This window comes from Palaemon carinicauda, chromosome 1 (genome assembly GCF_036898095.1).
Source record: "Palaemon carinicauda isolate YSFRI2023 chromosome 1, ASM3689809v2, whole genome shotgun sequence".
In the NCBI taxonomy this organism is placed as follows: Eukaryota; Metazoa; Arthropoda; class Malacostraca; order Decapoda; family Palaemonidae; genus Palaemon; species Palaemon carinicauda.
The window spans coordinates 142,327,223-142,344,618 of NC_090725.1; the positions used below are offsets into that span (position 1 = coordinate 142,327,223).

The 17,396-nt window shown below is 36.3% G+C and overlaps 1 protein-coding gene across 1 annotated transcript in view; it reads left to right on the top strand.

Annotated features, from left to right (window-relative positions):
• The window catches only part of LOC137652304 (C-type lectin domain family 12 member B-like), a 105,549-nt gene extending 104,376 nt beyond the window's left edge, over positions 1-1,173 (top strand). Inside the window, exon 6 of the mRNA XM_068385624.1 lies at positions 747-1,173. Coding sequence (XP_068241725.1) covers positions 747-902 — 156 coding nt within the window. The 3' untranslated portion in view covers positions 903-1,173. The remainder of the gene's footprint in view (positions 1-746) is intronic.
• Positions 1,174-17,396: the final 16,223 nt, after the last annotated feature.

The following is a 17,396-nucleotide window of genomic DNA, read 5'->3' on the forward strand; positions in this document are numbered from 1 at the left end:
ATGTATATTATTGGTAGGCTTTCTATGTATGGAAAATTTAAATTCATATACTTGTCTAACTATCGAAACGTCTACATACAAGTTAGTTATTTTCTTCATCTTCTATATTAAAAATCATGGATTGACCCATGAATTAGTGATTGAAACAAAACCTTCAAGATTAAAATTTTCTTCTAGAATACCCAAGAAATCGTCAACCTAACGATGCCTAACAATTTGGGAGGACCAAACTGAAGGTATTAATCTAGTTTAAAAAATTATCAAGAAACTGGAATCTGAATAACACCATTATCCTGTATAAAAACAGGAACATGTATCTGTAGTCTCATTGTGAGTCCGTCGATGTCACTGATAGGATGAAAGTACTTACTTCAATCAAACCATTTCGTGGCCATAATACATCATGTATACATGTATGCGTGAATATGTGTCTGACAATTGGAACCTCTGAACCATTCACATGATCTCTGAGTATCCTCGGACGTAACTAATAAATTATCGATCAATTCATCAAGTTCTTAAACTTCAAATACTAGCTTCCAAACTCAAAAAATTAATCGATGATAACCTGTATAAACAACTCAGTTCACCTTGTCATCCTTGATGAAGACTTTTCCGTTTACTGTATATTTTTAATTATTACCTAATAGAAACTGAAACATCTTTCGACTTTATATTTTCATATATTAGATCTTTTATTGGCCCGCCTTTTCTCTTATGAATTGTGTTTATTTGTTTATTTCTAGTCTGGAGTTCCTGTGGACATGAGCAAAGAGACGTGGAATGACGAAGTTCCTAGCGGCCCCGGCAGATGCATGGGACTCTTCAGGCAGCGATCCTACAGAGCCTACAACTACGACTGCAAAGAGCCAGACTACTTCGTTTGTCAGTACTTCTTCTAGAAAGGAAATTGCAGTACCCCGAGGAAGAAGAAGGTGAAGAGGGACGACCATCTTGACTTCAAGATGTTGGTGCGTCTTGGACATTGCTGGTTTATGGTGGGATCAAGTGATTGGAATCAGCACACAGCGCTTAGCCCAGCCCGACAACAATGATCGCCAGCGGAATTACGAAAAATCTCAGCTTGAAGTGCAGCAATCTGACTCGCTAGTCCTCGTTGATGAGTGGGGCTTAGATGAATGCAATAAAAAAAAAAAAAACAAGCAAAGATTTTATCATGAACGATATTTAGACAGATTAACAAGTCACTTGTGATTCATTTAAATTTTGGCACAGTTGTTTAGTAATTATGGTGTCCAAATTCTAAAAAGGTATTTCTATCTATCTTTCTGCATATTTATATATATATATATATATATATATATATATATATATATATATATATATATTTATATATGTGTATATATTATATATATACATACTGCATATATATATATATATATATATATATATATATATATACTGTATATATGTGTATATATACTCTACATATATACATATATACTGTATATAGATATATATATATATATATATATATATATATATATATATATATATATATATTTATATATAATTTATATATATGTACATATATATAAATATATATATATACATATATAATATATATATATATATATATATATATATATATATATATATAGCAGAACGTGTACAATTTATACACTCCAGTGCATCAAATATTCGGAACAATAAAGGTCATACATAAAATTGACTAAAAAAATCTGCTTGCAATGTTCCAAGCCTATCAGCTTTGGCATCACTCGTCCCCTTTTACATTAGAGGCTGTTCTGTTGAGAACTTTTTTTTTAAGTTTTGCTTTTTATTCTCGTCAGGAAATACAAAAAGGAGTGTGTTTCAAAGAGCTCTCTAGTGCAACTAGTAAATCCAGTGGGTGCTTTCTTTCCTATCAGCATCACTACCTACCTATCTCTCTCTCTCTCTCTCTCTCTCTCTCTCTCTCTCTCTCTCTCTCTCTCTCTCTCTCTCTCTCTCTCTCTCTCTCTCTCTGAAATGGTCTTGCACAGAATTAAATCTTTTATTTTTACATATAAAAATATTTCATTGTATTTATTTACCTTAAACCGACAGCGCCCTCTGTGCGTAAATCTGACATACTAAAAATTACATAAGACTTGCAGTTTTTGGGAAACTGAAATTAGTATGCAATCACTATTTATACAGTGTTGCCCATAGTAGGAACTTTTCTGCAACTTGCGTGCAGGTATCAACATCATACTTTTTTAATTATCTGCTGTTATCTGATATATTAATCGCTTTCCCCTCTGAAGTCTATCATAAACTTAAAAAAAAGTAACAAAAAGTTGCAATCATTTTGCTTATATCAAATAACCAACAAATTAGTACAAATACACGCAAATACTTTTGCTAAGTAACTGGAATACTCGATTGCTTCTAAAGGGGAAATAACTTGAATCATTTATTTCATTTGAGAACTAGGAATGTGAAAGAAAGTTCTATGTCAACAAATTTGAAGCAATGAAATGTATGACTCTGATGCCTGTCACATGAATACCAAACGCTTTCAGATATACGCATGGAAGGCCTAATAGGAATAGCTAGGATACATTAACTAATGTATTTTCTTTGTATTTAAGGTTACTTATCACAGAGCTTCCTTTTTCACATTATGATCTTGTACGTTTGTAAGCTTTATTTTCCTCCTCTAACCTTTCCTTCTGCGTGTTAATTGGGTAATCGGATGTATAAAGATGTATAAATTATTTAAAAAAGTAATTGTTATCCAGCATTGGAACGCAGCTTTGTCAATGTTCAAATTAATTCATTTCTTTTAACCTTATCACGGTTCATGTGGAAGCAGATGATGCAATGATGTCATACACTCACAAATACTCTAAATAAATGCGAGGAAAATTGGTGTAATAATTATTGGTTTTTTATTGATACGAGATATAAAATTGTCTTATTGTACTCGGTAGTTTGCTTTCCTGGGTTCATTGAAAAGATAGTATCAAATATCATCACAATCACATGACAGCAACTATAACAAGTTTCCCTTATAGTATGTACATGTTCTAAGAGAAACCCAACTATGCTTTGGGTGAATATTTGTACCTTTATACTATAGTCCATTTCTTTTAGCGATGCATATTTGCACCGACTCGCGGCGGTGCCCTTTTAGCTCGGAAAAGTTTCCTGATCGCTGATTGGTTAGAATTATCTTGTCCAACCAATCAGCGATCCGGAAACTTTTCCGAGCTAAAAGGGCACCGCTGCGAGTCGGTGCAAATATGCATCGCTAAAAGAAATGGACTATAGTCAAACTAACTGACAATTGGAAGTTTCGTGTACCTGTTACACCAGGACTCACATCGAAGGATTTTAATATGATCAAGTCAGTAATTTTTACAAACGTTAATTAGGATTCATTATCGTTTATGGATGGGGCCTGCAGCGCCACAGATGGTGTCTTGTAATTTGTAATACCCAATCATGGATTTATGTTACTTCCAATTTTGATACCATATCATAGAAATTTTCAAAATTACCCAATATCAAGCAGTAGCAAAGAATGAACAAATATACAACTATAATGTAATATAAGTATAATTACAGAATCTTGAGAATAACCTTAAATATTCTCTGTTTCTACTGAAATCAATACAGTAGCCTTGACACAAGGAAGGTTACACTAACAGAGAGAAATGGAACTTTACAAAGACCTCCAAAGCTTGAAGGCAAAGGTTAAAAAATCGTTTAATTAATCGTTCTTCTAGAATGTATTTAGGCTGTGGTGACCTGTCAGCTAATACGTGACTCCCTGGCAGAATATGAAAACATATTCAATAGCTGTAATAAAATCCACCTTTGATTAAAAATAGTCAGCAAAGCAGCAATGACATGAAAGAGCTTAAATACTAGTGGTTCCACATACATTGGACAATAATTAACTCCATTTCAGTTATGAATGGCTGCAAATCAATTCTAAACATGTATCAATATTAAAGCGAACCTTAAATTCACCTGAATCTATTTCCTTAGTTACAAAGACGGGAGCTCGACCCCAAATCCTGAACTCAAACCAAAATCCTGGACTACAAAGCCATGAAACAACTCTCTTGAGCGCCAATGTAGGCAGAATTGTTTCTGGAAGCTTAGGATTTGAACGATCTAAAACAATGATTAGTAACCTGTATGGGACATACAAAACAAGAAGTTCATCCAATATTCCCGAAAAAAAATAAAAGTCTCTTGATACTATATGCACCCATGTATGAGTAAAAGTCTAACAATTTTAAAATATATTATTTGCCTTTTATTCATAGGAAGTGATGGATCAGCTACAAGGTCAACAGCTGCAGCTGTACAGCTAGTAAAGATTACAATAATAAATGCTGAAAATACCTAGATTTATAATTATTAGATCAGGAACTATAAATATAAATATGGTGACAATTTACACCTAAGTTGTTTCTATTAAAAAAATTTGTGTACAAGTAATTTAAGTTTAGCACATCCCGAAACTGTGATGACTATTAGATAGTCACTTAGAGCAAATGTGCAAGGTAGAATCCATTGACCCAAAGACATAACATTGGCGATTTCTGAGCGATTGTCTTATGTCAGCTGTTGCTATTGGCAATTAACTTTAATTTTATATCATTATTCTGAAAAACTCTAGTTGATAAAGGTACCCATTACTTGGAGAAAAAGAATTTGAAGAAAAAATGTTTGCGGGGTGAAGATGTCTCAATGTAAATACCGGGTAGTTGAAGATGTATCAAAGCAACCCAACCCTTAGTTTCTGAGGTGTAGCGGTTAGGATGAAGAAAATAGGTAAAGAGGCCTAGTCCTATTTCGGTCTCCCAATTAAAAACCAAGCAAAAATCCTGAAAAGTAAACAGGGAATTTCCTACCAACAACTTTGAAAAAAAAAATTATGTCATTCCATCTAATGAAAGTTAAAAAACAACGAAAACTTAATTAGCATGATGGGAAAATATAGTTTTTATCTCATTTTCAAATTAATTTGCTCTCTATGGAAAAACAATTAGGTACGAGAAGAAACAAGGCAAACAAGAGTTTTTTTTTTCTTTAAAGAAAAGATAACTTTTATTCTTCACAATGGACATGAAGAAAAATTCTTCTGTCATGGGATCCTGGAACCATAGGAAAATTCCTTTCATGATGAATATTTCTACCCGAACAAGGATTCGAACTTATGGCCGAAAGAAATAAGAGTGAATATAAACTTTTATCTCACTCAGCTATAGAGTCAAGCAGGGATTGGAATGGGGAAAGGGAAGTATGGGGATGGAGAAAATGAGTAAAATTCATGAGTAGAGAAGAGAGAATGGAAGATTACTAATCTTTTAAGAAATTTTTATTTTTTCCTAGCTATACAAACCGTCGCCTTTTCTGTAGGGAACATGTTAACATCGTTTAACTAGCAGTTACTCAACAGGTGGGTACAAGGATGAACAAAGTCTCCTCACTTATGACCTTTCAGATCAGGACTGAGAGGGCTGGTTGAGGAGGGAAGTAAAATATAAAGAACTCTGGTTTATATAGGTAAAAAAAAATACAATTGCTTTAAAAATTTGTGATTTGTTCCTACGCGGTTATAAACCATCGCCCTTTATGTAGGGAGACTTACTGTTTGGTGGGTCGTAAGTCCCCCTTGAACCGAAATGATAGTTTTTCTTCCGCGGCGTCAATGACCTTCAATGTCAGGATGCTGGATAACTCATAATCAATCAATCAATCAATCCCTAGAAATATCTATCTACCTTTCCCATGTGGGGCGAAGGAGGTGACTCCAACAACCTCCTATCTGTCTATCTTTAGGATGAATAGACTGATAGGCCCGGGCCTGTACAAAAAGATTGGTACGTGGTCAAGGGAGTGATACCTTTCCTCCAAAGGAGATTGCAGTCGGGAATAATATACCTGGCATATGATGATCAAAGGGTTTGTGTATATTCCACCATCCTCCCATTCGTCTAAGTATGATGGAGGAGAACTTTTCTAGGTTCCAAAGAATGGAGCTCAGAAGTGTAGTTTACCAGCATCAAGTCAGATCCAGCGAGTATTGCTTTAACCGCTTTGTCCCTAATGTAGGGGCAGCAAGAATGGGGAAGAACCAGTTAGTCTGGCTCCATTCCAAACTTTCATTTATACGTTACCATGGAGAAGATGCTTACCATCCTATATGGAATCTGGGCTAGCTACACCCCTACTTGAGCATTCACTACAAGACCAAGCGGAGAGGCATCCAGGGTCTTATGGGTAGCCTACTCCTGTAGAATAAGTGATATGATGATGGTCTGGAACATAAATATCACAGCCTTCACCTCCAGCTGACTGCAAAATTTCTCTTGAAGACAAAAGCAGTGCCAAAACCTTGACTTTATGAGTTCTAGTCCTAGCTAGAACCTAAACTCTTTCAGCAGTCGAGGTGTATGCATTACTGATCGACTCCCTGCCTCCTCTCTCCATACCATTCCATGCTTCATGTAGAGATAGGATGGAGAAAGGCTCAAACATAGGGTTGTGCCCCAGCAGGATCAAAGTTTGGCCAAGTGCCCCGACACTAGATCAAGGAATTCCAAACACCTCTTAGAGTGGAAGACTAAGCAGAGAGAACTTGTCACTTGCCTAACCTCTTCACCAATTAAGACAGCAGAGACAGTTTTGTGATTCAGAACCTTGACTGAGGCTTTCTCAAAGGCTCAGACTAAGTACCGAGACCAGCAAGACTGTTAGGAAGCTATGAGAAGAAGAGGTTTATCCCAATCCATTGAAACTCAAGTCTGAGCAGTAGTCTTGACAGTTGCTACTAAGAGTAGCTTCTCTCAGCCAGAAAGAAGTGGAATTCTGCGATCTAGTCTAGAGACGATCAGATTCGAGATGAATCCCCTCTATGGTAACATTCATAGAGAATGGCCCAATATCTTAGAAGAGCGAGAGCCAATGCAGTTCCTTTGGGTTTTTGACAATGCAGGATGGGAAACCATTTGGCATAAGGCTGTCTGGGAGCCACCCAAATCAACCTGAGTCCTTTCATAATCACACACTGTAGATTAGCCAATGGACAAGGGTTGAACAGAGACATGGTGTGACCATTCAATTAATCCCATGGGTGTTGGAAGGCGACTTAAAATACAGACCATGGGGTTGGACAGGAAAGGGGTTAAACCCATGATACTATCTGTCTAACCGTATGGTGAACAGATCGATCCTCGTAGAACCCTCACACCAGAAGTCTCTCCGTTATGCCAGGATGTAGGGGACAATGACCTACAGCCTTTCTTTGGCAACTAAGTGTGCCTACTAGCCCATTCCTCTTGTCATTATTATCATTACTTACTTAGCTACAACCCTAGTTGGAAAAGAAGAATGCTATAAGCCAAGGGGCCCCAACAGGGAAAATAGCCCAGTGAGGAAAGGAAACAAGGAAAAATAAAATTTCTAAGAAGAGTAACAACATTAAAATGAATATCTCCTATATAAACTAAAAAAACTTTAACAAAACAAGAGAAAGAGAAACAAGATAGAACAGAACCCCAGTGTACCCTTAAGCATGAGATCTCTAACCCAAGACAGTGGAAGACCATGGTATAGAGGCTACAGCACTAGCCAAGACTAGAGAACATTGGTTTGATTTTGGAGTGCCCTTCTCCTAGAAGAGCTGCCTACCATTGCCAAAGAGTCTATTCTACCCTTACCAAGAGGAAAGTAGCCACTGAACAATTACAGTACAGTAATTAGCCCCTGAGCGAAGAGGTGTTTGGTAATTTCAGTGTTGTCAGGCGTATAAGGAAAGATGAGAATATGTAAAGAATAAGCCAGACTATTCGGAGTATGTGTAGGCAAAGAAAAAAATGAGCCGTAAGGAGAGTCAAAGTCAAAGTCAAAAGTCAAAATCTTTATTTCCATTATTACAATGGTTATTCTTTTGTTAAATCAAAAAACTATATAATAAAACAATAAGTTATATATAAGTTCCATTTCTAATGGATAACTTTACATAAAAGATACATAATACTTAAAATATGAAATAGTATTACTTTAAAAACCTATACACACTGAGAGGGTGTAATTTGCTCTTTCAGATTAAAATTTTCAATAAATTAGTATCATTCATAAATTAAGGAAAATAACGACTTCAATCAGATGAACATAAAATTTCATAAAATTAAAAACTCATAAAACATCGGTGATAAAATGAATAGGAAAAAATAAATCCATCTTATTCACAGTGTTTGTTTAAAAGATAATCTTTAAGTTTCCTTTTAAAAATGTTAGCACTTGAACAGTCCCTAAGATTTTGAGGTAGCTTGTTCCAGGCTGATGGGCTCCTTATTACCATAGAGCGTGATCCGAAGTCAGTTCGGTATCTTTGTACATATAAGTTGTTATTTTGCCTAGTTGAGGCATCCCTGCAATTACCGACATTTAAAAAAAAATCATATAACCAGCTTGGGTATTCCTTTTTTAAAACTTTAAAAACCAAAACACAAATTTCATAGATATATTGATTTCTTAATTTTAACCATTGTAGTTGTTTGAGGACTGGGGTGATGTGATCATATTTTCTAACCCCCCCCCCCCCCCTACCGCGACCCGAGCAGCAAAATTTACAAGTTTCTGCGCTTTTTCTAAGTATACGTCGTTAGTCCCTCCCCATATTTTAATACAATAACTTACTATACTTAACGCTAGGCTTTGAACTATTATTATCCTAGTCGAATTATCAAAATTATCTTTTATTCTATTAATATACATCAAGATACCGCTCACTTTTCTACTTATTTCATCAATGTGATGATTAAATGTCATACATTTGTCCATATACAAACCTAGATTTTTTACATAATTGCTAGTCTTTACCTCTTCACCATCGCATCTAATTGTTATATTATTGTCAATCTTGCTCATGTATTGTGAAGTACCTATAAACATGCATTGCGTTTTACTGGCATTCATTAGCAATCCTTTCCTTAAGAAGTATTTTTTTATTTCTAGTAATATAAATTCTGCCTTTTCAATTAACTCCTCCAAGTTTTCTAGCAAATCAGAGAGCAAAACTTGGGAGTCATCCACATACTGAATTAAAAAGCAGTCCTTTATATATTTGGCCATATCATTAACGTATATCAAAAATAATATTGGGCCCAGCACAGACCCTTGAGGTACACCATATTCAACTTTCTCTAACCTCGATTTGACATCGCCTAGTCTAACAGCTTGAGAACGATCTTGCAAGTAATCACCCAACCAAAAAGTATCAATATGGTGTTCTTTGCATGCTTTCAACAACTCTGTATGGTTCACGCTATCGAAAGCTTTTGAAAGATCACATAAAATTAATAGGGAAATATTCTTACTGTCAATATTCTTATATATTTCATCTGTCAACTTCATGAGCGCAGTCTCTGTGGAATAAGCCTCCACGAAAACCATGCTGTGTATTAGATAACAGTTTGTTTTCTTCAAGATGTTCCATAAGCTGTTCAGCTACGATTTTTTCTATAACTTTAGACAGGACTGGTAAGATAGAAACGGGTCTAAAACTGCCTGGGTCATCTTTATCTCCGTTTTTATGAAAGGGGTTAACTAAAGGATGTTTCCAAACAGATGGGTACACACCAGTTACTATGGACGTATTGATAATGATCGTAACATAAAAAGCAATAATTAAAAGGGAATCCTTTAAAAAACGAGTGGGAATGCCATCTACTCCAAACGCATTACTGTTGCTCAAATTTTTAATCGTTAATATTACTTTTTCAACAGTCACAGGCTGTGGTCTGAATAAGTAAATAGTATTGTCGACCTCTATTTGGGTAGTTTGCAGGTTTAGTATGTTATATTTACAGAGAATTTCTTGTGTTTTCTTGTATGTATTCTTTCCTACATTGGCAAAAAAAATTATTAAACTGGTCTGCTTTAGTTTCTGGATTGTCAAATTCGACTTTAACATTTCTTCTATTAGGTACCATAGTATTTATTATTCTCCAAGTGTCTTTCATGGATTTACTTTTCCTGACTTCATCTTTAAAGTACAAAGCTCTAGCCACCCGTATATTAGCGCTTACTTCTTTTTTCTTTTCTCTATATTCAGTGTTTAGATTTTCATTTTGCCTATCTTCTTTTAGTCTCTTCTGAGCTGCATCTCTCTCGACTATTTTTTATTTTAACTCATCTTTAATCCAAGGAGCACTTGGTCGCTTTATTTCTTTAGTGGTAACAGGGGCACATATATCTAAACAATAATTGAATGTATCATTAAAAATTCTAATCTGTATATTTACGTCGTCCGTACTAAGAATTTGATTTAAAATAGGAGTTTGTTCTAATAACATATTGCTCAACCATTCCGGGGAATAATTTCTCAAACTTCTGGAGGTTATGATTACTGGTTTGCGTTTTGATTTCTCAATATCAACTACAAAGGAAATGTGTTCATGGTCTGCAACTAGACTGGGATTGACTTCAATGTTAAAGACACTGTCATGCTTATTCGTAATTAAAACATCTAATAAAGTCGATGAGGTAGGAGTAATTCGTGTAGGTTTTTCTATTAGCTGCCTAAGCTTTGTTACTTTCACAATGTTGTTTATTTTCGCTGTGCTAACCAACAAGTCATCATTTAGGTCACCCAGTACATATATGGGCTTTTTCTTTAAACAAGCAGCTCTTAAGCATTCTAAAATATGATCATAAGTAGTATTTGAGGCATGGGGGTGTCTATATAAACATCCAACAATAACTGAGGGCAACTTACGATTTTGTATGGAAAGCCATAACTCTTCTATACCATCTATCCTGGGTAAATTCAAGTTACATACTTTAACAGAAAGACCATCTTTTGCATAAATACAACAGCCTCCTCCCTTGCCTTTATCACACCTGTATACAGAATAATTTGGAAAGTCAATAAACGAATCAGAAATATTTGAAGATAGCCAGGTCTCGGTTAAACACAAAATATCCACATCATTAGCATTTAGAAACATTTCAACTTCGTTTTTCTTACTCAGTAAAGACTGTACATTCATGTAATCTATACGCAAGAAGTTTGTTTTTACTTTTACATTATCATCTCTGGCACTCTCTTCATGGCCAATTATTCATTCCAAACTATAAGTGCATGACCGTTTTTTATGCCCGTATAAATGACAAATTTCGCATTTTAATCTAAAGTCATATCTACACTGAGATTGCCTATGATTCATTTCCCAATGCATTACTGTCTGGCCAGCCATAGGATCCAATAACTCTTTAGCAGTAGTATCTCAACGGGTGGCTGGTGCCCTGGCCAACCTACTACCTACAAAAGAATTTGACTGGGTGACAATTCCCCGGCATAGACTGCTATCCAGAAATGCATCTACTTTGTTAGCTCATAGAGCTAGGCGTAAGCCAACATGGCGATGTTGCTGCAACAACCCACCAAAGGCCTCCTCAACAATTTTGGAAGGCTTGCAGTACAATAAAGGCTGCTAGCCCCTTGACATTGAAGAGTAGATGCTTCTTCTCTTGCCCACACTGTCTGAGAAGATTCTGCCCATGCCATAAAAGTTCAATATGACAGAACAGATGTGCTACCTCCTTAAGTTTGCTGATGCAATTGTCTAACTGATCGAATGTAGCTGTTACCATCATGCCCAAATGTTTCAACTTTGGCTTAGGTATGAAATTCGGCTTTCCTCGGCTATCACAATCCATAGATAATGATAAAACGAAAAGTCGAACTCGACCCTGTCGCTAGCACCACATGAAGGAGACCAGGATCACCCACTCGAGAGATACACCCCTTGTCATAAGTATCATTTGAGGTAACGAAAGTTACTACACAGGTGAACATCTGAATGAACACCTGAGGAACAGTACTCAGTCAAGAGTTCAGAGTCCTAACTTTGACCATCAAACCGTAGTGGGAGAAGGAAGGTACTAATTGTTTTCATGTTATAAGACCTGTAAGGAAGATTTATTTTTACATATTAATTGTTTATGTAAAGATAAAAACATTGTAATGATTGTTTAACTTAAAGATGTCGTTGTATTCTAGAACAAGAGCTTCTGGATATTTCTCATAGCTTATTTTATGTTGCCACTCACCAGGCGTGCATATTGCACGATAATCTTTCAGGAATTTTCATGAACTTTATAGAAAACAGATCTAGGAGTTATATATAAAGGACAGGAAACGATTCAAAGACACACTTATTTCACTTTTCTCTGAGTTTATATTGCTCATATGGAGACATTTCTTAGAAACTACCTGTGATACTGCTAGATTTCTTTCATTATTTCAATGCTGCTGATATACTAAATAAGGAAACCTTGGACGGCCAAATATCATCAGTAGCTGTGTTCCTGTTTACTATCTCTTATAACTGAAACTATGACTTGGAAAATACTTTCAAAATTCGGAGCTCAGTCTTTCACTTCATAGACACTTATAAAGCAAAGGCCTATATCACCATACATTTTTTTTTTTTCTAATGACCATTAAATTCGTGAACTGTGAGTATCTTGCTAATCTTGCCAAATATTCTGAATACTTACTATATTTAAACTTAAATATAATTATTGTTAATATTTGCTGGCTATTATTTTCTTTCGCTGTTACTATTTTGCTATTTTCTTTGAACATTAATAATCAAGGGAATAATGTATTGAAATATATTTTTCATAATCTACGTTGTATAGTAGCTGGCTGTGACAGAACTGGGGGGGGGGGGGTTGCTGTCCAGGATCTGAACTGTTATTTCATTTGAAATTCAAAGACAGCCCGTGGATTAAACTCTTGTCAGTTGTAAAAAATAGCCAGCAGAAATGTCAAAGTGTAACGTATCTGAGTTTTTCAACAAATTTTGTAAGGATTCTCATACTGACAAGTAAAATTATCTCAAGAAATCCCATTAATGAATTGAGGTAAACATCTTCAGCTTAACGTTAGAAATTCAATGTGGAAAGAGGATATTAAACAAACTATCTACTCAGGATGTGTTAGATACGATTAATAATATATCAGTGAGTTCTGATGTACCAGCTGTAAAACTTGATAGACTTAGAATAGAAGCTTATTTAAGAGAAAAAGAGTTAGAGGCAGAGGCTGAGCATGAGAAATTAAAGTTAGAAGCCAAATGCAAACGTGAGCAATTAGAGGCTGAGCGTGAAAAATCAAAATTTAAAGCTGAGCAGAGTCAAGCATAGGGAAGCTCAGGCTCAGATCAAGATTTATGAGATTGATGTCCAGAGTTAGAACTTGAAAAAAGTAAAGAGGCTAATTGTAATATTGAGGATAAACCTAGGTCAGATATCTTTAACGAAGATAGAGTTGAGCCTCCTTTTAATAAAAAGGATTTAGATGAATATTGTATGTTTCAACAGAAAAACTAAAAATAAAATGTAAATGGCCTACGGAAAATTGAGCTTTTATGTTGTCGGGATTTTTATGTGTTAGGGCAAAAATGTATCTGCTTCCATTCCTGAGGATAAAGTTGATTATTTTGAATTCTTGAAAGATGTTATTTTCCAGGCATATGAACTAACTCCAGAGGCTTATAGAATGAAGTTTATAAGTTGGACAAAACAATACAAGCAGACATATGTAGAATTTAGTAGGGAACAAACAGATTGGATAGATAAATGGTGTAAGGCAATAGAGTGTAGGGATGATTTTAAAAGATTCAGCCAAATTATTCTGATTGAGCAGTTTAAAAATCTAAATGAGCGAGTTATATACCCTTTGTGAAACAGCTGTTTGGGTTGATGATAATATACTGGCTCACAAGGAGTCGAGGTATTATGATAAAAATTTAATAGGTTAAAAGATTATAGGGACACAGATAAGAACTCTAGTAGAAATGTTGAAGGTCAAAGGTCTAGTTCTGATTCACATGTCAAGTCTCAAAGCAACATTAGGTCTGTGTCTGCTTCAATTGCACAAAAAATTTATTCTGAAGAACTGTTTTAATTCTTTCATTCTACCTTGTTTCGAGTATTATTCTCCTGCCTGGTCTTCGGCTGCTGTTTTTTATCTTAATTTGTTGGACAGAAACTTAGGGTCTATTAAATCTCTTATTCCTGATTTAGATATCAATCTTTGGCACCACCGTTCAATAAGTTCATTATGCATGTTGCATAAGTTAGTTCATAATTCTGACCCTCCTTTACACTCAGATCTTCCTGGACAGCTTCATCCTGTTCGTAATACTAGTCATGCAGTTACTTCTAATAGTCAGGCCTTCATCATGAGGCTCAATACAACACAGTATTCTAGAAGTTTTATTCCAGTTGTGACCAAGTTGTGGAAATGATCTTCCTAATCGAGTAGTTGAATCAGTAGAACTTCAAAAGTTCAAACTTGCAGCAAATGTTTTTATGTTGAACAGGCTGACATAAGTCTTTTCATAGTTTATATATGACATACCTGTTTTGATGTTGTTGCTGTTTTTAGAATAATTTATCGTTAATTTTTTCTCATCGTTTATTTATCTCCTTATTTCCTTTCCTCACTGGGCTATTTTTCCCTATTGGACCCCTTTGGTTTATAGCATCTTGCTTTTCTAACTAGGGTTGTAGCTTGGCTAGTAATAATAATAATAATAATAATAATAATAATAATAATAACAGTTTGAATAGCAAGTCAACTAGTAGGAGTTCTGTAATATGTGGTTATTGTAGGAAACTAGGTCACACAGTGTCTGAATGTTTTAAGTTGAAGAAGAAAGAAGAAACTAGAACTGGTTATTTATTACTCTAACAAAGTCTCGCTATAGTGTGCTCTCAGTAGAGGTTAATACTGTAGATGACCACGTTTTTGACAGGAACCCTGTTAATTCCAGTGTTTGTTCCAGACCTGTTGATAAGGTTTTCCAGCCATATACTGCTAAAGGTTTTAATAAAGTTTATGGTGGTTCACCGCGCCCTGTTTGTATCATGCGCGATACTTGTTGTACAGTACCCAGTCTCTTGTGACTGGATATCAAGACCTGTTGCTGATGGTGTGGTTTAAGAGTTGCCTATAAATAGGAAACGAGTTAAGGAGAGACTTGTATCATTATTCTCCGAGTTTACATTGCTCTTGTGGAGACATTTCTTAGACACCAGCCGAGATACTGCTAAATATCTTCAACTATTTCAATCCTGCTGATATACTAAATAGCAAGGAAACCTTGGAAGATCAAATATCATTAGGTGCTATGTTCCTGTTTATCATCCCTTGTATCTGAAACTATGACTTGGAAAACCCTTTCAGAATTCTGAGCTCAGTTTCGTTGCCATCTGTCTCTCACTTCATAGAGAATTTTAAAGCAAAGGCTTACCTCACCATTTGATTTTTTTTCAAAACTATTGTTAAATAGATGAACTGCGAATATTTTGTGAATCTTGTAAAAAAATATAAATACTTATATTTAATATTAAATATAGTTATTGCTCTGTTGATTGGCTGTTATTTCTTCCACTGTTACAAAACTATTTTTCTTGTGAAAATCTTCAAGCAGTCCCCTTCAACATCCCTCCTACATCTATCCCCAAGGACAGGGTTCTCACAAATGTTGGAAGAATGGATGAGTACTCTATCAGTGAAAGAGGAAAACTGGGGTGAATGATCCAAAGAGTAACTCTCCTCTTCCCTTCTTCTGCCACCCCACTGCCCACTCCCACCCCCACCCCCCACCCTCAAAAAAAGAAAAAAAAACTGGTAGGGTAACTCGAAAGAGCTGCATGCCTCGGTTCCTTCCTGGAAATTCTGAGCGGTCCTGCCTGGGACTAAAACAGGCCCGAAGTCCTTCCTTACAAACACCACACCAAAGAGTTTTTAAGTGATAAGAAACTTCTGAAGAAACTTGGCTGCGAATGGGCTGCCCAAGGGATGGTCCACGCATTGAGACACCTAATTCCTATCAAAAGATATAGGACACCCGGGAATGGATCCCTGGAATCCATCCTCATATCGTCGCAACCTCAAATGTGTGTGTGTGGGCGTCAGATAGAAGTGCTGATCCGGGATAGTCAAGTTTCTTTCGGTGGGAAAGTCGATAACAGTGAGGAAAAGATCCCAGGAACTGACACGGCAGACATGGAAGGAGTACTCATCATTATCATAGCCCAGTAATGAAAGGAAATAAGAAAATCAATAAACTCTATGAGAAGTATTGAACAATCAAAGTAGAATATTTTAAGAACAGTAACAACATTAAAAGAGATCTTTCATATATTAACAATAAAAGATTTATGTCTGCCAGGTCATTATATAAATGTTTTCTGCAAATTTGAACTTTTGAAGTTTTACCGATTCAACTCCACGATTAGAAAGATAATTCCACAACTTGGTCACATCTGCAATAAAACTTCTAGAATACTGTGTAGTACTGTGCCTCATGATGGAGATCTGACTATTAGAATTAATTGCATACCTAGTATTACAAGATCTGAATGTAAAGGATTGTCAGAATTATAAAAAAAAGACTTATGCAACATGTCTAACGAACTAATTTGACGACGGTACCAGAGATAAATATCTAAATCAAGAATGAGAAATTTAATAGACAGTATGTTCCTGTCCAACAAATTGAAATGAGAATCAGTAACTGAATACCAGACATGAGAACAATACTCGAAATAAGGTAGAATGAAAGAATTAAAACACTTCTTCAGAATAGATAGCCAGGAAATTAAATCCAAAATGTCAGGTGGGGGACACATAGGGGAGGATGGGACACAGAGTCATGGCACAGCCATGTGCATTGGAGCTGCACCATCCCATAGCCAGGGACCTGGTCACAGCTCCATGGCCCAAGGCTCATGGCTCACACTTGGGGTCACTGCTCCTGCACAAGGGGTGCCGATATGGAGGCCAGACAACCTGTCCCACTCGGACAACAAGATAGCTGGGAAGGAGGAATCCAGGCCCCTGCCCCATAGGGGTGAGGCACGGTACCATAACAAAGGGCCATTTCCCCATGTATCGGCCCCCAAAGGAAGTCCTAAAACACAAGGCCTACACAAAAAAACCCAGCCCCCAGTGGGATCAGGGATCTGAGCCGTCATTCCATGACCAAGACTCAGGGTCATGCCCTGGTCTTGTCCATCAGCTGTTTATCCCACCTAGCTACAGAAGTAACTGGAGACCAGAGCTGAGGTGCTTAGCTGTAACACTAGAGTACAGCCCATTCTCGTACATTAGAGAGGCTTCTGGTGGGAGGGTTCTCAAGGGATCGACCTGTTCTCCATAAGGTTACACAGGAAGCACCCCAGGCCAACGGAAAACAAAGCAGGGAAGCAGAGTTCTGGCCCAGGGGGACCGAAGCTTGAGGCTGTGATACACTGGCCCCTTGCCTCGGTGATGGGTGGGCCAAAACACGAGGACGTCACCCATGTCCCGCTTGGATATCCGGGTAGTCTGGGACTTGAGA